Source organism: Corythoichthys intestinalis, chromosome 8 (genome assembly GCF_030265065.1).
Source record: "Corythoichthys intestinalis isolate RoL2023-P3 chromosome 8, ASM3026506v1, whole genome shotgun sequence".
In the NCBI taxonomy this organism is placed as follows: Eukaryota; Metazoa; Chordata; class Actinopteri; order Syngnathiformes; family Syngnathidae; genus Corythoichthys; species Corythoichthys intestinalis.
Window position 1 is genome coordinate 14,221,058 of NC_080402.1, and position 22,457 is coordinate 14,243,514.

Below are 22,457 nucleotides of genomic sequence, written 5' to 3' on the forward strand. Positions count from 1 at the left end.
ATATATCTATATATACATATATATATATTAGTGCTGTCAAATTTATCGCGTTAACGGGCAGTAATTAATCTTTTAAAATTAATCACGTTAAAATATTTGACGCAATTAACACACTGCACGGAATGACGTGCGTTGCCTCAAACAGTTTACAATGACGCCGTTTTAGCACATTGAGAGCGAAAAGGCAGAGAACTGCGAGTAGACACAGGCGTTCATTGGACCGCGCCTTTTATTGGCTTAAGCTTTGGCAACTCTTTCACAACTAGTATTGTGGTGAACGACATGGGGAAGAATGACAGGAGACTATCTTTTTCTTAACATGCTTAATTGAACACAATGCAGAACATACCGCATACCATTTGCAGCCACCACTGACAGTCATGGTTGCCCAAATTCCCATCATGCATTTGGGCAGAACAGTTAAGTCGCTACAGTATCATTTAGTTAAAGCACTATAAAAATAATATTCCTATCTCTCACAGGAGACAATATTTTTCTTAACTCACTGAATTGAACACAACGCAGAACATACTGTATACCATTTGCAGCCACCACTGACAGTCATGGTTGCCCAACTTCCTATCATGCATTTGGGGGGAACAGTTAAGTCGCTACAATATCTTTTGGTGAAAGCACAACAAAAATAATATTCCTATCTCAAAAAAAATAATGTTCACAAAAAGAAAAGCGCTCAATGCAAAGAGAACTGGCTTTCAAATCAAAATAGCTATGCAAAATAAAAATAAAACTTACTCAGACTTTGCCTTGGCTAGATCTCTAATTAATTTAAAACTTGCCATTGACACCTTGTGGTGTATTTCAATCACTACCTTACGTAGTTAATCTGTTAACTAGTCTTTGACATTCTAAACAAGATGGAGAAAATTATTCGAATAGATTTAACAAAAATCATCAGATTAAAACGTTATAAATTTGCAGTGTGAAAGTTAGTACAAGTCAAAACAGATTTATTTTTGCATTGATCATTTAGCCAATCAATTAATTAGGTTCATATTGGTGAGAAATGTAGCCCCGTTCACGTAATCTGTCTTATTAATGTCTCGTCCCCAGCAAAAAGTGTACATGCAGGTCATGCTGTTATATCGTCCCTACCAATACTGAGACCAAACCTACGCCCTTGTAATGGGACCCATTTCAAGGAGTAGGGGGAAATTCTAGTTGTCTAATAAAGAGTTTTACTAGTTTCGGTGAGAAGGTGAATGTTTTTGCTGTTGTTGTTGTTCGTGAACTACATTTCGACACAAACGCACGTCGATGTACCAATTAGCTCAGCAAGGAGAAGTGTGAGTGTCATTTTTCGAGTGTCCCAGAGCTCGCGAAATTCGGATAAAAAAGCGCATTTATCAAGGTTTCGTCAGCCGAGATTGCGTATATCCGTCTGCCGAAACAGCTTGATAGCACAGATATGCGTTGTTGACATTAGCGCGGCTGCGCTCTGCCTGCCTCTCGGCGCGATTTCATTCAAACTTGCCGTTCCGTCCAAGAGGGCCGTCCACCACTCACTTTCGCCGAAAAGTCATATCCAAAATACTGTAATGCTCCAAATGGGGAAGAAGAAGGAGAGGCGTCTGTATTGGCTTACCCACTTTATTGTGGCAACAATAATAAAGAAAAACGATAACAAAATAACAGCAGGCTTCCGCAACATGAAGCCGCTATCTCACTTCCCTCTACGTCACAGCTCCCCATCTGATCGTCTCTTAAGGCGGCCTCGTATAGTTAAGGACATTACAATACACAATGAATAGGTTGCCGCTGAACCTTTCACACTAGGGTGCCGCCAGTTTGAAACGGCCTTAAAAAATACATAAATTAAAAAAAATAAAAAATAAATCTCTTTTCCATGGCGTGGCGGCTTTTATTTTGGTGTGGCGGTGCGCCACAATATTTAATATATAGGGCAGACATGTCCAAAGTCCGGCCCGGGGGCCAAATGCGGCCCGTGGTCAGATTTCATCTGGCCCCCAGCCGCTGTCATAAAATCAATAACGTCTGGCCCGAACACAGACTGAATGAATCGGTCAGCAGTACTGCAACCAGCATATGAAGTAGCTTACACACAAAATGCTGACCTTCATTTACCTACTAAAAGGCAGCAGCAAATTTAACCCTTTATTACCAAATGTATCACGTTTGATACAACTAAAATTTCATGATTTTGAGACTAATTTAGAATTTTGACATTTCTTTTTGAAAAAAAAAAAAAAAAAAGTGATGGATGCAAGTCAACACATGCACCTGCAGGTTCCATGAGGAAAAAAACACGATTTAGCATGGGTTTTAGATATAGAGCGCTTATTACACATATTCAGTTTGACTTTTCTTCTTACAAATTTGAAAAAAAGGTTTCATTAGGACCTTATTTTCCAAATGTAGGGATTCTCTGATAATTGCTTCATGTTGGAGGTATTTAAGAGCTAAGCAACATTACTCTGTGTGACCCATTACTTCCATTTTCTAAAATAGTGACAATCAACAAAAATAAAAGTTGACTGTTACGGCCGACACTTCAAGGAAAGGTGGAATTAGACTATTTCTTCACTAAAATATGCAAAAACTGTGCCTGCCTCATTTGCGACGTCGCTGTTTTAAAAGAGTTCAATGTGAGGCGATATTACCAAACAAGACATGCTGACATGTACGACAAGTATACAGGGAAGATATGCAGCGAGAATTTGAAGCAACTTGAAGCTAGTTTAATTTCACAGCAACAGTATTTCGCAAGAGCCTGAGAGTCGAAAAAGAAAAAAAAATAATTAAGCAAATGTGACACACTGAATGGCTTGCTAAAATTTGCTTAAATATATTTTTCTACGTAAAGGACGTCAGCCAAGGTCGGCCCCCCACATTTTTACCACACCAAATCTGGCGCCCTTTGCAAAAAGTTTGGACACCCCTGATATAGGGGAAACACTGCTATAGTTACATTAATGCTATAACTTTGATTCACCCTCAGTCTTTGACTACTGACACATCATAGTGACCCAAATCTCACAAATATACTTGAGTCTTAAACAGATTAGTAAGTTCTTCTCACAAACATATAGGAGCACATCCATTAAACACCTACCTTGAGTCAACAGCACTAAACAAATACACCAGACAATAACAGGGTTAAAATCACAGGTCAGGTTTATCATCTCGACGTGATGCAAAGTGTTCAGAGGGCAATTTACAAGGCCCAAAGTACAGACAGGGCACCAGGTTGTGTTTAAGTCAGTTCAAGGGTGTTGCCTTTGACTTCCTGTCTGGGATGCAATCAAATCTTGGGATAATGACGAGACAAAACTATTTTGTAACTTTGTAAACACGCTATGCAAAGTGTTCACCTTTTTGTCCTTGCAAAACCTATGTTCCCAGAAACCTGGCAAATGTATACCCTTGAAGGAGCTCCAAAATCACAAACTGTACCTCTAGCACTTATCTCAAGTTTGTCTGGTAGAACTCGTGTAATTCTCAAGAATCTGGACCTCCAGGGATAGAAAAGCAAATAGTGGCATTACGAGTGTTGGCAAGAATATGCTCTGTCCTCACTAAGCTGTTGACTACAGCAAAATCTGACCCAAAATGAGGGCTGCTGGCCTAGAGGGCACTTGAGGAATTCTAGAGGTAATGCTGCGCCAAGGTGTGGTACACAAAGCTTCAATTACCACTTTAGCTTGCTGCTATTTTGTTTCCAATACAACTAATATTGCTAAATAGGCTCCAATATGTTAAACCCTTGGATTCAGACAGAGATCAAAGCTAGCTAAATACGCTAGCGTGTGACATTGTTTATTTCTAAAGCAGTATGCATTTTAAATTATACGACACGTTTACCCAACATGCTTTCATGTCAAGTGCACGCCAGTGGTGTCAGACCCAAGCGACCACTTCTATGCGTACCAGACGAAGAGAACTTTTCACCATACTTAGGGTGCATTAGTGCGGTAACGCTAGCAAAACAAATCACTAGCAAAACAAATCAGACTTTGATTTTAAAGCAACACTTTTCCATTTTGGTCGATTTTAGGGACGCCGGGGGACAAAAGCGGTAGTATTTTGCATTAAGGAAAATTGCGTTTCCTATGAGGACCAGCGCACAACCGCACAGTGTCGTAAAATCATGATCTCCTGCCTGCAGATGAATTAAACGACATTTCTGTTCCCAGCGGCTCTGTGAAGGATGAATAGTAAGAAGCAGTGTTGTTAATCTGACTGAAAAAAAGTAATTAATTATAGTTACAAATTACTTCTCCCAAAAAGTAATTGCGTTAGTAACTCAATTACCTGAATGTAAGAGTAATTAGTTACTTGGCAAAGTAATTGGTGATAATTACTTTTTTTTTTTTTCCCCCTCAAAAAAAATAATAAAATAAAATAAAAAATAAAAAATAAAAAATAAACATTGGCCACACGATGGGAAGTTTTTTGTGAAGGTTTTTGGTACAATTGGCCTGAGCCCAATTCTTTACCCTAATTTACCCTTTACCCTGAATCAACTGTTAAAAGTTGTTAAAATTGCTCCCATTATTGCATTAGTTCCCTTCTCTCTACTTTCGACATATGAAAGTTTTAAAACTGTTTCATCATTCAAAGATAGATTCAAGTCAAGATTTTGCCGATTTAGAAGTATTTTAGATTAAAAGTTACTTAGGTTCGCTAGGAAGGTTCTCTACAACAGAGCCGTCCTAAAAAGTCAACAGCTTTAAGATGGCGGCTGTCTACTAACTCATTTAGTGCCATGTCTGTCATTTTGCATCTAGTTATATCTATGTACAGTACATGTGATATCTACCATGTCTACCATATCTACCATAACATGCGGGCGTAGTTTGTAGGCTATCGGCTACAACATGTATTATTGGAGCTACTTAGCATCGCGTTTGCTCGGCGTCACAACTTTCTTGCCTCCTCCCTACTCCTGCTCTGCTCTGTCGTCTCGGTGAGTCAGTCTCCCTCAGACTTTTCGACCAATATAGTAACGCATACCTTTCCGTCCTCAGTAACGGTAACAGCGTTGCCAAGATGAGAAAAGTAATTAATTAGATTACCCACTACTGAAAAAAATAACGCCGTTAGTAACGCTGTTATATTGTAACGCCGTTATTAACAACACTGGTAATAAGGTAATGAATCCAGTTGTGGCTAAACAATAGCATATGATGGTTAGCAACCATATGGCTTAGTGTGGCTAGCCCCCCACCCCAACCGAACTCGTCCATGCTGACGAGTTGTTTGGGGGTGGCGTGAGTGACGCCAGCTAGTAAAAGCTGGACTAACGTTTATTCTTGAGTAGGCATGTGCCGGTATGAGAGTCTGACGGAATGATAACCTTAAGCAAAATTATCACAGTTTCACGGTATTGCAATTACAGCTCTAAAATGTGTTACTTTGAGATATCTGGGTGAGAAAAAAAAAACATTAAAACAGGATTTTTTGTTTTCACAACATATTAGGAAATTGGAACATAAGTATAATGTTAAGTTAAAATAAATTTTTAAATGAACTGATATATTCTAAATATAGTTAAAATAAATGCAGTCCTTTAGGTGAGCCTAAACCCACAGCTCAACATTATTACCATCTGAACAAAAATAATTATTTTCCATAAAAAGCATGTGTGTATGGCTCGTATCATGGTTGCATTATACCAGGGCTTCTCAATTATTTTCTGTTATGCCCCCCACCAGGAAGACGTAAACGTTCCGCGCCCCCCCAACTCTCTGCCGCGACTGTAAATATACTGCAGTATCATTTGTATAAAAATTCTTATTATAAGTACACCTCTGCATAACATTGTGTTCTTTTTAATATTAAAGAAAAAAATAATATAGATCAACTTACAATAAAGTATAAAAAAAAACAACAACACATCCATACTTTAGAAATACACCCAAGATACATTTTTTGACCGTTTGATACTGAAAAATCAATCAATCAATAATAATAAATTCAAATTGATTAGCAACATTAACTCACGAGGATAATATACCAAACAATTAGACCGAAAAAACAAAAATTACTAGAACAGAAACGACAATGTCATTGGACAAAGGTACAATTTTTATTTTTGCTGAGGGCAGTATCAGCTCCTTTCCTATCGTGTGGGGTTATTTTGCACTGAGCAACTTGGTATGCCACCTTATTTGATGCTGACAGTGCTCACTGGTTTACTGATGTAACACTGACAAAGCGGGAGGATTGTTGGAAATATTCGGCACGTTTTCGCTGAAAAAAAAAAAAAATTCCTGCTGTCCGCTGCAAACATTTTTAGACAAACAAGTAAACAGACTGGCCTTTCCTTGTCTCCCACTGTACTAAAAGTCAAAGCCAAAAGCAAAATGCTACATACACTTCATCATATTTCCTTGTTTTAGCTTTTCATATCTCCATTGCTCTTTGCTGTGTTCTGTTGTTGTGCCAGCACTGCCACCCACTGAGTGGATGTGCAATTATACTTTATTCTAGTACGGTAAAAAAAGTATGTTCCCCAAAGTAACGTGTGCCACCCCCAGCATCGCTCTGCGCCCCCTTGGGGGGCCACGCCCCACTATTTGAGAAGTACTGCATTATACACACACACGCTTTCTCAACACAGACGGATGCCAGAGAGAAAAAAATACGTTTTACCACCGCTAGACACACTAAACACGCTGGAGTTAACTCTCGTAGCTGTTGGGAAATGTTCATGATCGTGTTTACTAACCTCTAATTTTGTATAAATGCAAAATTATATTGGAGATATTGCCTCCTTAGCAGCGACCCTATGCAAACACGTTTTACATGTCGGGTGGCCCTCCTCCTCTAAGCCGAGGCCATCTGTAACATTTCTGTAGCAGTAGTATTCCCATACCAGTGATTTCGTTTTCTTTGATGGGTGGAAAAAGTTCAGGAGTTTCACCTCCTCCAGCTATCGTGTAGCACAGCTGACTAACTGACACTGAGTAACAATCTGTAGGGGAGGGTTGAGCCTTGCAGCTGCAAGCGAGGGATTTCTTCCTCCATTTTTGGGACATATAAAATAGCTAATACCTTAGGGACTGTATGACGGTAATTTTTTTTGCAAGTCTATATTCTCGAGTATCCTTTTATCCAGGTATCCTCTCTTTTTTTTCCCCCTCCTCGGACAAAACATTTTTGTTCCTCTTGTTGTTCTGCCATCTTTGCAGAATTTGCGCGAAAGCTTTCGCATCGTCTTTACAGTGAATGGGGAAAGGGGGAAGTTACGTATTCCGTAAAGCAGTAAGCACATTTGTTGATGTTTTTTTCTGTGGCAGGGTTCCTGCCACCTTCCTCAAAGTTGATTAGCGCCGGTGAAAGCGATACAAGGCAAGGCAAGGCAAGGCAAATTTATTTATATAGCATAATTCAACACAAGGCAATTCAAAGTGCTTTACATCACATGAAGACCATAAAAATCACATTTAAATCAACACAACGTAAAAACCAAGACAAATGATCGCATTTAATCACAGAATAAAAATAAATAAATAAAAATAAAACAAAAATAAAAATAAAGCAAAAACTACTACTACTAATAATCATTTAAATCAGCAATGGAGATAAGCACAAGAGGAATAGAAGCCAGGTAGGTTAAAATATATAGACAGTTATGGATATGCAGTGCCAAACAAAAGCGTTTTTAGCCCTGATTTAAAGGAGCTAACAGTTTGAGCATACTTCAGACGTTCGGGTAACTTGTTCCAGAGGTGAGGAGCATAATAACTAAATGCTGCCTCACCCTGCTTGGTTCTTGTTCTTGGAACATGCAGAAGACCCGTTCCAGACGACCTTAGGGGTCTAGATGTCTCATAGGAATCTAACAAGTCAAGCATGTATTTTGGTCCAAGGCCATTAAGTGTTTTGTAGACGAGCAGTAGTATTTTATAGTCTATCCTTTGACTCACTGGAAGCCAGTGTAGCGATTTCAAAACCGGTGTAATGTGGTCCAGCTTCCTTGTATTTGTGAGGACTCTGGCTGCAGCATTCTGTACTAGCTGCAGCTTCCTGACTGATTTTTTATCAAGACCTGTAAATATACCGTTGCAGTAGTCCAATCTGCTGAAAATAAATGCATGCATAAGTTTTTCCATGTCTTGTTGAGTCAGAAGCCCCTTAATTCTGGTTATATTTTTTAGGTGGTAATAAGCGGATTTAGTGACGGACTTTAGATGGCTATCAAATTTTAGGTCTGAGTCAATAATTACGCCAAGGTTTCTGACTTGATTTGTAGCTGTAAGTGACATTGTGCTAAGTTGGCTGCTTATCTTTGACCTTTCCTTTTTTGGCCCAAAAATGATCACCTCTGTCTTCTCCACATTTAACTGGAGAAAATTCTGGCACATCCATTCATTGATTTGACGAATGCATTTACTCAGGGAGACTAAGGGACTATAATCATGTGGGGACACAGAAATGTACAGAAATGTACAAAACCCCTCAAGATATAATAGAGGTGTCATTCAACTAGGTGTCAGTCGATGAATCATCACAAATGATATAAAAAAGATTTATAAAGGTTGAAAAGTTACGTAGTGCTGCTTTAAGTGTGCTAAAGCAAAATAAAAATAAGTTGATTTGAACTTACGGGGCTTTGTAATATCTGCGTGACCCGTTTCTTCTGTTCCAGAACGTTGAAGTCCTGCCGGAGGTCAGGCGACATGTTCCTGGCCCTGAGGTACTCCGGATCGTTGACATTGACTCGGTCGAAGTAGCGCTCTCTGTTCCCGCCACTGGGTGGGGGAGGGGCTGTCACTACCCCCTGATGGCTGTCCATCCCTGGTTCGCCTCACTTTAGCACTGTATGGCCGCTGCTCTCAATCACACCTGAGGAAATCAAAATAAGTGCAGTGATTAGAAAAAGAACTGCAAATCCAGTTCATAGAAATTGAGGGGCAGTTTACATGGCGACTCAAAGACTCAATGACTGAGTAGTGGAATGGCCTCGCATGCATATGGTGTTGGCGAAGACGAAAAACTCTGAATCCTGCCTCCAAAGTGGAAGAAATAGATTGCGGGGGAATGAGGGGGGCTTGCTCCGCATACATATCAAAGGCTCCCACGTCAGCACTCCTACACGTCACATTGGGCGTGCGCAGCGGTGCTACTAAACATTAAAACCAGAAAATATGGCGAAATGTTTGCTTTAATTTACTGTTTTAATAATATTTTTTAAATTAAATATGTTGAATGTTTCCCTTTTTGTGCTTTTATGAAAAAAAAGAAAAATGCCATTGCTTCGAGTGGGCGGGCATATTTTTTTCCGGGCTGAGGAGCTTGGTGGGGTCAAAGTGCATCATTCGCTGTCACCTTGTAAATCTGCATTGCCCCCTAGGGCCTGGCATGAATACTACATCGTTTTTTTAATGCAAAATTGCGACATTGTTCGAATGGAGACGGGCCCATATAAATACAAACATGAAATTTTTCGTGTTTTCGGAGAGTCACCATGTAAACGGCCCCTGAAACTTACATATTGTGGCACATTAAACATCTCGGTGAGGCGGAAAACAACAAGACAACTGAACGTAGCTTACAGTTACCCACTCATTGATGGAGAGAGGATCCGACAGAATATACAAAATTGCATCAGTGACTGCTGTAGCTTCAGATAAGCCGCTAGTGTATTAGGGAGGGGTTGGGCCTTTGTGAGCCCTACCAGATGGCATCTTGATTCAAAGGGTGAAGGAATGAGACGAATACATTTAGGAAAGGAATGTAGCGGGTGAAAATTTAGTAAAATGAATAGGAGCTGACCACGTTATATCCTAAACGGGAAGCGGATGCATAACATTGTTGCGTAACTCGATATTAATGTCACCCTCCCATTTGCCTGTAGGGGAGACTTTCAGGACAAAAACACTCCTGATGCTGTTTCTTATAATCCCGTTCTGAAAATTTCAAGATTGAATCATTTTTTAAACAAAAATTATAAACAGCAATTAAAAAACAGTGACTCAATTGTGACCTTTACTCATCTTTTGTTCACATCATTAAGTATGAATATTCATTGAGGTTAATAACTGAGGAACATTTGACAAAAGAAACATAAAAAAGTAAAATATTCTACTAAACTACTGAACAATAACGTTTTTCTTCCATTCAATGACCTTTGATGCAGAGTAACATGCTGCATTAAATCAAAATTATGCACATGCTAACTCTATATTTTACATTTATATTCAGCCTGATTATATTAGCTGTCGACCAAAACAAACAATTGAGTGATAGAGTTGCATAAAAATGAATTCCGAATTTCCGACAAGAATTTATTTGACCGAATGTCAGGAATCTGCTAAATGTTTGATAATGTGCACGTGAAAACAACAGCTGTAGCCTCAACAAAATATAGTAAGCCCCATACTAGTCGTAACCAAAACGCGCACACACACACACGCACGCACGTAAACACAGAGTTGTGTAACAAGTTCAGCAGCCTGAGTTGCCCCCTCTCCTTGCTTTCACATTCTCCCTTCAGTGTCTGTCAATAGATTGTTGTCCTCGTTGTGAACCCAGCGCTAGCGCGCTATTTGGGGTGGTTAGCCTTGGTGGGGTGGGGGTGGGCGGGGTCCAAGTTTTGTCATACGAGCAATATTCACGATTGAAATGCAATAATATGAATACAGTGGTAACTCTACATACAAAGTTAATTGGTTCCAGGACCTTGTTTTTAAGTCGAAATGGTCGTATGTCAAGCAGGATTTTCGCCTAAGAATACATTATAATTCCATTAATTTATTCCACAGCCCGAAAACCTACACTAAATCCTTAATAAATACTGCTGGTACTATTGCAAATAGTAATTAAACAGAGCAAAACAAACAAATTATGAATAAAAATTCAAAATAAGAATAATAGTAATAATAATAATAATAATATCTGTAATAATGTAACGAATCTGGTTCTAATGTGGTGGATGTGTTTTGCGTGGCTGACGTGCCAAAGTGAGAGAGGACTTTTTACTTTCACTTGTCATGTTCTGTCATCCAGCTGCGGCAGAGAGTTGGCATGTTGTGTTGCACAAGTTCTGAAATAAATGACTATAAACCTGACAAATATGGCGATTTCTTTGGCGATGTTACCACAATAATAATTGTCACCTTAACTTATAAAGACTGGTGAACTGAGGTCGGAGGAGGACCGTTGAGATCATAGACAATCTACGGCCGTATTGTCGAGCCAGTTCACGGTTTGGCACACCACGCTAATATTATTTTACCATTTCAATCTTCATTTCAATGGTAAGCCTCACCTCACCTTTTTTCACCACCTGCACTTAACATTCTTGGAACCCATGTTGATTCCTCTCATTAGAAATCCTGCCATGCATCCATCTTATGGGAAAACAAAAAAAAACCGCGGTGCTGTCACAAATCGTCGTATTTCGAGCATGTCGTCGGATGCAGAAACAAATGGCGAGTCAAATTTTACGTCGGATATCGAAAAGATCGTGTGTCGAAGCAATCGTATGTCGAGGGACCACTGTATAGGTATTTAAGAAAGTAAAATTGTTTTTAATCAGAAGTTCATCCATAATTTCACATAAATGACGCAATTAAATTATGCCAGAGGTGTTGAAAACATCTTTGTTATGAGTCACATATTAGTCGTGTTTTTTTTTTGTTTGTTTGTTTGTTTGTTTTTTTTTTTTCGAAGGGCTGTTATGTCTGCTAACTAGAGTGGCGGAGCTCAATCGACTAATTTGATGATCAAATGAATCGACAACTATTTTGCTAGTTGTTTAATTGTTTACACACAATTAGAGGGAAATAACTCAGTAATCTGTAGTCCTCAATCTCTCCTTAAAGGGAACCTCAAACTTAAAAGACTTGTAGGCTCTAATAAGCCACAATTGTCGTGTTTTACTAAAATATGTCATTAGAAACACATAAAATATGAAAATATTGCCATTCATTTAAAAATCTAAAATATTTAGAACTTATATATATATATATATATATATATATATACCGTATTTTTTGGACAACAAGTCGCACCTGAGTATAAGTCGCACCAGCCATAGAAAGCCCAACGAAGAGAAAAAAAACATAAGTCGCACCGGAGTATAAGTCGAATTTTGGGGGGAAATTTACTTGATAAAATCCAACACATAGAGCAGATATGTCATCTTGAAAGGCAATTTAATATAAAAATACAATAGAGAACAACATGCTGAATAAGTGTACAGTGTACAGTGCATGAACAACGAAATGCAAATATACTGTCCTCACCAGGACACTACGGCTCGGCTAAACAGCGAGCTAAACTTCCAAATGACGACGCTGGACTTCCGTATAATTAGCTGAATCTATTTCGTCCTCGAAACCAATCAGGTTCCCATCAACGTAAATAAATGATAATTAAGTGCTATTACAACAATGACACAAACGATTAGCATGCGTTCGCTCGCGTTGCCTCTGTAGAGATATTTTATAAGCATAAACAATGAACGTAGGTTCGCCGTGTTTCTCTCTCGCTAACTCGCCCACTCACTCGAAGCTGCGTAGCTCACTCGGAGCTGAGCCCTCTTCTTCACGTAAACAAGTGCGAGTGCGCCCCCACGTGGGCGTGAAAGCGCCACAAACTAAAAGCATGCATTTCAATATAAAAAGGTCAATAATACAATTGAACACACATTGCCAAAGGCAGAACGCGAACGTGGCCATAGCTATTAAGAGTTATTCAGATAACTATAACATAAAGAACATGCTAACAAGTTTACCAAACCATCAGTGTTACTCCAAAACACCAAAATAACATGTGAACTGATATCATAATGTGTTAATAAATTCACACATAAGTCGCTCCTGAGTATAAGTCGCACCCCCAGCCAAACTATGAAAAAAACTGCGACTTAAAATACGGTATATATGTTTAACACATCTTGATGTACCAACCACGACATAAAAGCTGGAATTCTGAACTTTTGTGTCATATTCATCTTTATATCTGAAAACCAAATGTCTTTAGTATACAGTGATCCACGTTGTTTTTTTTTTTTTGTGATTAATGGGGACCAGAACTCGCCGCCATGTGAGAAATCGCAAAGTCGCGCCCCGCAAAAAGATTGAAAAAAACCCCACTTTTTTTGTGTGTGTGTTTGTTCAATGTATATATTCAGATTTAGCTTTGGAAAGAGATACGTATCAGACATATTTAAGTAAAAAAAATAAAAGAAAACAAAAAAGATATTTGTATATGCTTATATATATATTATAATGAATGTTTTTTTTAAACACTTCACATGTACTACTGTTTTTTTTTTGATAAGTTTTAAACATGCTACTGTCCCACTGAATTATTTTTAAACAAGAATAAAGTAAAAAAAAAAAAATGCTTGTCTTTATTAAATGCTTCATTAAGTGAATCCACTCAAATCCGCTCAAGCTTACACACAATGAGTTGCCACAGCAACTGTTAAACAAGTTAAACGATGATTGACACATGCGGCGCTTTGAAGTTTTTGCTTCCTGGCATCTCTGGCAAGATCAAACCTTAACGTCTGTCAATCATCGTTAACTTTAATAAGCAACTCCAGTGCACTGCCTGACCAAGAAAAGGAGCAGGATGGAGAGTGAGACTATGTGATCGGATCGGGACAGCTAATCTGTATTTATTTATTTATTTTTTATTTTTTATTGGAAAATAAAATCCACGAGGGACTAAGGGTGCAAAGTTTGAAGTGGCGAGGGATCACTGTACAACAAATAACTTTTGGAGTTGACTGTATGCGAAGCACAAACTTCACTTATGATATACGTTGTTAAAAAATGATGAGTAATTGAAGTTTACGGCAGAGAGACTGCTCAGACTTTGTTTACTCAAGAGGAGTTAGACCCGAGGCAAGATGACCATAACCTTTAACCCCTATGACATTGGTGAGCCGGACCACTCAGACTGCACAGTCATTTTCAGCAACTCTGCCTGACATAAGCCATCTTTATCTGAAGAGAAGTCATCCATGAAAACTTTCTCATCCAGTCAGGTTTGAAACTAAAATCCCAATATAATAGTCTTAACACCTGTTGGTGTTGCCCTTTGTTACAGATGAGAGCAACAGCAAGATAATTTTTCAGCATGTATGAGGTACATTTATCCAATTAAACAGAAAGCTAGTGATTGAATCAGAGTTCAGTCCATTTTAATGAATGAGGGTTGACAAGACCAGCTCGGCAGAGCAGCAGCGGAACTAATTGCTGCCTAGAAAATAACCATTTATATGATACGGGACTTCTCATAAACATCCCTACGGCAAACTTGCTGTGCTGTTGTATTATGTTACACTTGGCTGTAACATGCAACCTCTGTGGCATTGATGCATGACTGCATTCCATCATTATTTCTTTTGGTTTGATGATAAGCCCCCTCTTCCATCTCATTTATAGCAGCTTATTGTTTATTAGCAGGAATGTTCACCTATCATGCACCAGTGCTCCAATGACATTTGGAGCCGGTTGGGAGCCAGCACCTCAAACACATAACACTTCATTTTCCACATGAAGCAAGCAGCCATACCTGCATTGTCAACTCTTTTCCAGCACAGAACATAAAAAAACTACTGAAACTAATTGTGACTAATGACACTTTTCCTGGCCCGTTTAAAGATCCAGATCATCAAAAAATTGAGTTGGACCTGGCTGTTTCGTATTTAATCGAACATAACATGACGCTGATGGAAACTGACTAGTTTGAAAGTCCCTAGTCTCTCAAAAAGAATCGAATGTTGATGGTTTTCAGTACATTTATTACTCTTTAGTTGAGGTAAACTGCAACACACGAAGACACATATAGTGGGGCAAATAAGTATTTAGTCAACCACCAATTGTGCAAGTTCTCCTACTGAAAAAGATTAGAGAGGCCTATAAATGTCAACATAGGTGAACCTCAACCATGAGAAACAATGTGGAAAAAAAAAAAAGAAAATCACTTTGTTTGATTTTTAAAGAATTTATTTGCAAATCATGGTGGAAAATAAGTATTTGGTCAATACCAAAAGTTCATCTCAATACTTTGTTATGTACCCTTTGTTGGCAATAACAGAGGCCAGACGTTTTCTGTAACTCTTCACTCTTCGCTTGGTGTAAAGAAATCAAGTGTGGGAGCAATTATCAGAAAATGGAAGACATACAAGACCACTCCATGCAAGATCTCACCCTCTGGCGTCAAAATGATAACAAGAACAGTGAGCAAATATCCCAGAACCACACGGGGGGACCTAGTGAATGACCTACAGAGAGCTGGGACCACAGTAACAAAGGCTACTATTAGTAACACAATGCGCCGCCAGGGAATCAAAACCTGCACTGCCAGACGCGTCCCCCTGGTGAAGCCAGTACACGTCCAAGCCCGTCTGTGGTTCGCTAGAGAGTATTTGGATGATCCAGAAGAGGACTGGGAGAATGTGTTATGGTCAGATGAAACCAAAATAGAACGTTTTGGTAAAAACACAGGTTCTCGTGTTTTGGAGGAGAAAGAATACTGAATTGCATCCGAAGAACACCATACACACTGTGAAGCATGGGGGTGGAAACATCATGCTTTGGGGCTGATTTTCTGCAAAGGGACCAGGACGACTGATCTGTGTAAAGGAAAGAATGAATGGGGCCATGTATCGAGAGATTTTGAGAGAATATCTCCTTCCATCAGCAAGGGCATTGAAGATGACACGTGGCTGGGTCTTTCAGCATGACAATGATCCCAAACACACAGCCAGGGCAACAAAGGAGTGGCTTCGTATGAAGCATTTCAAGGTCCTGGAGTGGCCTAGCCAGTCCCCAGATCTCAACCGCATCGAAAATCTGTGGAGGGAGTTGAAAGTCCGTGTTGCCCAACGACAGCCCCAAAACATCACTGCTCTAGAGGAGATCTGCATGGGGGAATGGGCCAAAATACCAGCAACAGTGTGTGAAAAGCTTGTGAAGAGTTACAGAAAACGTTTGGCCTCCGTTATTGCCAACAAAGGGTACATAACAAAGTATTGAAATGAACTATTGGTATTGACCAAATACTTATTTTCCACCATGATTTGCAAATACATTTTTTAAAAATCAAACAATGTGATTTTCTGTTTTTTTTTTCCACATTCTGTCTCTAATGGTTGAGGTTTACCCATGTTGACAATTACAGGCCTCTCTAATATTTTCAAGTGGAAGAACTTGCACAATTAGTGGTTGACTAAATACTTATTTGCCCCACTATAAAAAGGAAAATTATAGACCATAGCACCTTTCACAAACATATCCCGGTAAATTCCTGTGTAAGGTGACGTGGGATTTACTCGTGTCATTGCTTTCACGCACGTAGAGATATCCGGGGAATGACGCTGGTTGGACACTTTCACAGAGTTGTCCCGTGTTGCCCACTGGCGCTCTCTGTGCGGGGAGGGCTGCTGGTGCGATTTTATAGCCCGGACATTACGTTATTTTTGGTTGTTATTTGGCTGTCACAATATTGGTCAAATCGTGTTATTACTGAGTCGTTTGTGGGAGCGCTCCTGACGTCTGACTGCAGCCGATTCAAGCTGACTAAGACTGTATTTAAGCCCAGACAAACCAAGAGAAGCGTGCAGAGATATTAACTTGCTGGGCGCCATTCAACACCTTGTACTCTCGAATTTCGGCCATTTGCTTGGTTGTTTGTCTGCCGCCAATGTTTTGAAATCCCCTACGTTGTGCTGGTATTTGAGTGAATTTGTTTTGTTGTCTTATCGGCTCTCTGCTTGCTGTTTAGGTCAGGTTAGTATTACTGACCTACTGTCACGGACCTATTGTGTTATTCCCCCTTTTCCATGTTCGCGTGTATTTTTGTTCGCATTTAATTGAACAATACAAAATGTATTTTTCTGAACACGCCCACTATCTTGTTGCTAATATCCAATGAAATATGTTATTAATAAAAATTAGCAATGATTTGCCTTATTTAACTCTCAAAAGAATTAAACACCACCTAATTTCCTGTCGTACACAACAAAATACAACAACACTCACAGACATATACAGTCAAAAACATTATATTCATTAACAACTGTATTTAAAAAAAAGATAAAGAAAGCGTTCTTTTTCTACTAGTTTAATTTTACTTCATATTTGAATGAAATGTTGTTTCTAGATTCTTGTAATTTCATTGCAGATGCTTAAAAACTACCCGTTTAAAAACAATAGAATAACCAAGTAAAGCTAAAAATTAAAAAATTGAGATCAAATGATATGAGAAGGAAAAAAAGTGATTTTTTTGGGGGGAGCCATCACTACCCAGTAAAGTACCCGCCTTGAGTTCTCAATTAAGAAAGTATCAGATTAAGTCAAGAAAGTGGGTCACAGCGGAACAGTAGGTAGTGATAAGTACTGCACTTTCATTCGTGTGTCTGTGCATTACTTCACTGTTTATAAAATAAATAAATAAGATATAAATATAGATAATAAATAACAAAAAAAAAAAATATCGAAATTTTAAGTCGCTAGAATTTTCAAATTGGATTTCAGTCAAATGAACTCAGAATTTAAGTTATGTGGAATTGGGTTTAAGTGCATACAGTATATAATCTGTTGATCCAAGCAGAATAAAAACCCGGGTCTCCACAATCGCAACGGAATGCAATGCACAGAAAAATGATTTAAGGCTTCGGCTATATTCTCACAGCACATTTCAAGTTCAGTTTACAGTTACAAAAATGTAAGTATTGCCCACAAACTTGATAAAAGAAGTTAACTCATTTTATTCAAGTTTACATTTTAACTAAAGTTAAAATGCGTTAGTCAAATTCACAGGTTACTTAAAGCAACAATAGGTAACTTTTCAACCTTTATAAAATATTTTTATCACATTTATGATTATGTGTCGACTGGAAACTACCATATTTTTCAGACTATAAGTCGCGCCTGAGTATAAGTCGCAACAGCCATATAATGCCCAACGAAGAGGAAAAAAACATATAAGTCGCACAGGACCATAAGTCACATTTTTGGGGGAAATTTACTTGATAAAATCCAACGCATAGAACAGATATGTCATCTTGGAAGGCAATTTAAAATAAAAATACAATAGAGAACAACATGCTGAATAAGTGTAAAGTATAATAATTAGGGCTGTCAAAATTATCGCTTTAACGGGCGGTAATTAATTTTTTGAATTAATCACGTTAAAATATTTGACGCAATTAACACACATGCCCCGCTCAAACAGATTAAAATGACAGTACAGTGTAATGCCCGCTTGTTTTTTGGTGTTTGGCGCCCTCTGCTGGCGCTTGGGTCCAACTGATTTTATGGGTTAGTACCCTGAGTGAGCATGGTGTAATTATTGACATCAACAATGATGGGCTGCTAGTTTATTTTTTGATTGAAAATTTTACAATTTTTAATAAAACGAAAACATTAAGAGGGGTTTTAATATAAAATTTCTATAACTTGAACTAACATTTATCTTTTAAGAACCACAAGTCTATCCATGGATCACTTTAAGAGAATGTAATAATGTTCATGCCATCTTGTTGATTTATTGTTATAATAAACAAATAGAGTACTAATGTACTGTATGTTGAATGTATATATCCGTCTTGTGTCTTATCTTTCCATTCCAACAATAATTTACAGAAAAATATGGCATATTTTATAGATGGTTTGAATTGCGATTAATTACGATAATTAATTTTTAAGCTGTAATTAACTCGATTAAAAATTTTAATCGTTTGACAGCCCTAATAATAATGTTACATGATGCATGAACAACGAAATGCGAATGTACTGTCCTCACCAGGACACTATGGCTCGGTCCTGGCTATACAGCAAGCTAAACTCCCAAATGACGATGCTGGACGTCCCGTATAATTTGCTGACTTTATTTTGGCGGTCGTTTTGACACCATCATTTGAACAGTAAAACTAAAAATCGAAATACTATAAATCCATTTCGTCCTCGATACCAAACAGGTTAGCATCAATGTAAATAAATAATAATTAGCTGCTATTACAGCAATGACACAAACGGTTAGCATGCGTTCGCTAGCATTAGCACATCGTTCAAACAACCACACAACTGGCTCTAAGTGTCCGATCGCGGGTGGAAAACACAACAACAACAGAAAAGATGATACACACAGGCGTTGCCCCTGTAGAGATATTTTAAAAGCATAAAAAATGAACGTAGGTTCGCAGCCGTGTTTCTCTCTCGCTAACTCGTCCACTCACTCAGAGCTACGTAGCTGTCCGTCTTCTTCTGGCGTGTGAGCGCTCTTCTTCACGTAAACAAGTGCGAGTGCGCCCCCACTTGGGTGTGAAAGCGCCGCAGACTAAAAGCATGCATTTAAATATAAAAAATAAATATAAAATAATACAATTGAACACACATTGCCAAAGGCAGAACGAGAACGTGACCATAGCTATTAATCAGATTCAGATAACTATAGCATAAAGAACATGCTAACAAGTTTACCAAACCATCAGTGTCACTCGAAAACACCAAAATAACATGTGAAATGATATAATAAATTAATGTGTTAATAATTTCACACATAAGTCGCTCCTGAGTATAAGTCGCACCCCCAGCCAAACTATGAAAAAAAACTGCGACTTATAGTCCGAAAAATACGGTAGTTGACAAACACCTCCCTTATATCTTGAGGGGGTTTGTATCGCTTTCAACGGCACTAATTAACTTTGAGGAGGGTGGCAGGAACCCTGCCACACAAAAAAAGTTATAAAGACAGAAGTTGATGCGACGCTTTCGCGCAAATTCTGCAGGGTTGGCAGAGCAACATAAGAGACAAGACATGATTTTACGACACTGTGCAATGGTCCTCATGGGTAACGCAGTCTTAAGGCAAATCACTTCCGCTTTTGTCCACCTGCGTCGCTAAAATCAACCAAAGCTGAAAGGTTACCTAGTGTTGCTTTAAGAACACATAAAACTGATATCTACTTAAACATGTTAGTATGATTAAGAGCTATAAAGTAAAACAACTTGTATTTTTACAGTGTTGTAGTCTTGAACAGAAGGTGCAGGTGCAGAACTAAAAATGGACCGTCTCTGCCTTGATGGAGAGCATTGCTCTTCTGAGTGGCGTTCTAGTCCTCACTAGGGCACTGGTCACTGGGCAGTACCACCAAAAACACCCACCCGCCCACATACCCTTTGCATGCTTGGGGGACACACCAAAGTGTGACCGCTTGTGTATCTATTGGTTTTCACCTCTAAATATAGACTGCCTTGAGGGTTACGTTACAACCCTAACAGTAACAATACCAGGAAAGAATCTTTCTGGCAGCTAATTATACCCACACATAGACCAACAGTCCACTGCATACACATGCACACACGCGCACGGACGCAGGAGGTGGGCGTGTTTCTACATTTTAAGCACACTGGTAATACAGAGCGAGCTGTAAAATTAGAGGACAGTGTGTGAGCCAAAACTTCAGCAGCTTCAACCTTTAAAGAGGACTCATTTAAATACTCTGAAAAAAATATCAACTTTAGAGTTCTATTGGAAGCCATAACAAGTGTCATTTATAGAGCACTCATTTATATATTATGGGGAAAAAAAACTATTCATTTTAATTGTATTAATTCGTAAAGGTTAGATATCAACAAATTATATACGTATATTATATAGGATAACTGTAGATATTTTATCAATGCTAATCAAATGTGACTGTCAAATTTCCCGCCTTTCTTGTTATGTCATTATTACCCATTATCACAAGCACCTGTGGTCTAATCTATTCATGTGTATGACTTCCTTCACAGAACAACTGCGCCCATAAGCGGTGACATTTGTGTTTAAAATGATCCACGGATAGAAAGACTTTAGTTCTTAAAAGATAAAAGTTATTATGAGATCAAATAATTTGATAATGAAACCCCTCTTGATGTTTTTGTTTTTATACAATTTGTAAAATTAGTTTAACTAGTACTGTATTGGCTCGAATATAAGATATATATAGGCCCTCATTTTATGACAAGCCCCTTTTTTTCAAGACTCAAGTTTGAAAATAGACTTTTTGAACACCAAATTAATTTTTATACAGAAAATAATTACAGTACATCTGAAACAAATGATTATAACAATATATTTGAGAGAAAAAGCATGTTATTTTGCCTGATTCATATCTTAATACCTGAACATTTAAATATGTAAAGTGCAATAACATTCGTAAATGAATGGCTTCTGGTTTTTGAAATGTAAATAAACTAATCTATTGTGATAAAACAACAAAATTGCAATAACTGCATTAACCATCAAAGTGAAGTCTAACTGTAACTAGTCTTGAAACAAATCTGAATAAGGAAAAACATTGCAATAAAATAATGCAAACTGGTTAAACTTGAGAGTAGCTGAGATCTGTCATGACAGAATATTGCTTCAATGATATCTGGCGCCATCTAGCGTCGTGAATGGGTATAACGTCTCGACTGCGAGTATAAGACGACCCCCACTTTTTCAATCTTATTTCAATGAAAAAAACACGGTCTTACTATATCCGGGCCAATACGGTAGGTCACCACTGTTGTTGACGTCACAGCGCTGTGACGTCACATGGTTAAGCTGCCGGGCTTCCACAGTATAACTCTAGCGACATAAACATGTCCTCTGTTAAACCCTTTCAATTTGAACCCGAGATGAACATTAATGACAGCACTGTGGATATTTCACAAAACGAGCAGCAAAAGCAAAATAAACAGGAAAGACGGGATGAGACGAGACGAGAGTAGGAAAAAACGGTGTTCTGCCAAAAATGTGCTCCACCGGCGAAACATCTACAAGAGGCAAATTTGACACCCAAAGTACTACCGTGCACTTTCAGCTTGTTTTGTTTAGATGCATACAGACGGAACATACTAAAGATGCCTTAAGAAAATACTTAAACATTGTAACTAGGGCTGCAGCTATCGATTATTTTAGTAGTCAATTAATCAATGAACCAGTTAGTTCGAATAATCGGATAAGGAACATGAAAAATTAAAATACCTGAGCTGAGCCTCAAACGGTATGCAAAAATAAATAAATAAATACATAAATAACGATCTATGTACAACAAAAGAACAATTGGCTAACTTACATAGCAAAAGTCTGCTAGCTTAAATGCTATAAAACGCTAACTTTTTTTTTTTTTTTTTACAATGCCCATAACAAATGGTTCAGACACATATTCCCACAAAAATGGCTAAATATACCTATAAACTAAATGATGAATGCATTAAAAAAAACATTAGCTCGAACAAAAACTTGGTTTTTGTTGGTCTTAACATGGAGCAGCTGGATTCAGCCATGTGAAATGAGGCAGACTAAAGGGCTGTGTATCCACCCAAATCAATAAAACTAAATGTAAACACTCCCAAAATAAACCATTACAACGCCATTTAATTAAAGGAATACTCGAAGCAGCAAAATTTTATTCGAATCCTTTTTTTTAATCAAATACTCGAGTTAATCGATTAATAGTTGCTGCACTAACTGTA

The 22,457-nt window shown here is 38.3% G+C and overlaps 1 protein-coding gene across 5 annotated transcripts in view; it reads right to left on the reverse strand.

The window, feature by feature from the left end:
- add3a (adducin 3 (gamma) a) overlaps nt 1-22,457 on the reverse strand; it is a 191,182-nt gene that overhangs the window by 102,394 nt on the left and 66,331 nt on the right. For all 5 annotated transcript variants that reach the window (XM_057844312.1, XM_057844313.1, XM_057844314.1 and 2 more), the window contains exon 2: nt 8,591-8,829. In XM_057844312.1, coding sequence (XP_057700295.1) covers nt 8,591-8,779 — 189 coding nt within the window. In that variant the 5' untranslated portion in view covers nt 8,780-8,829. The remainder of the gene's footprint in view (nt 1-8,590; nt 8,830-22,457) is intronic.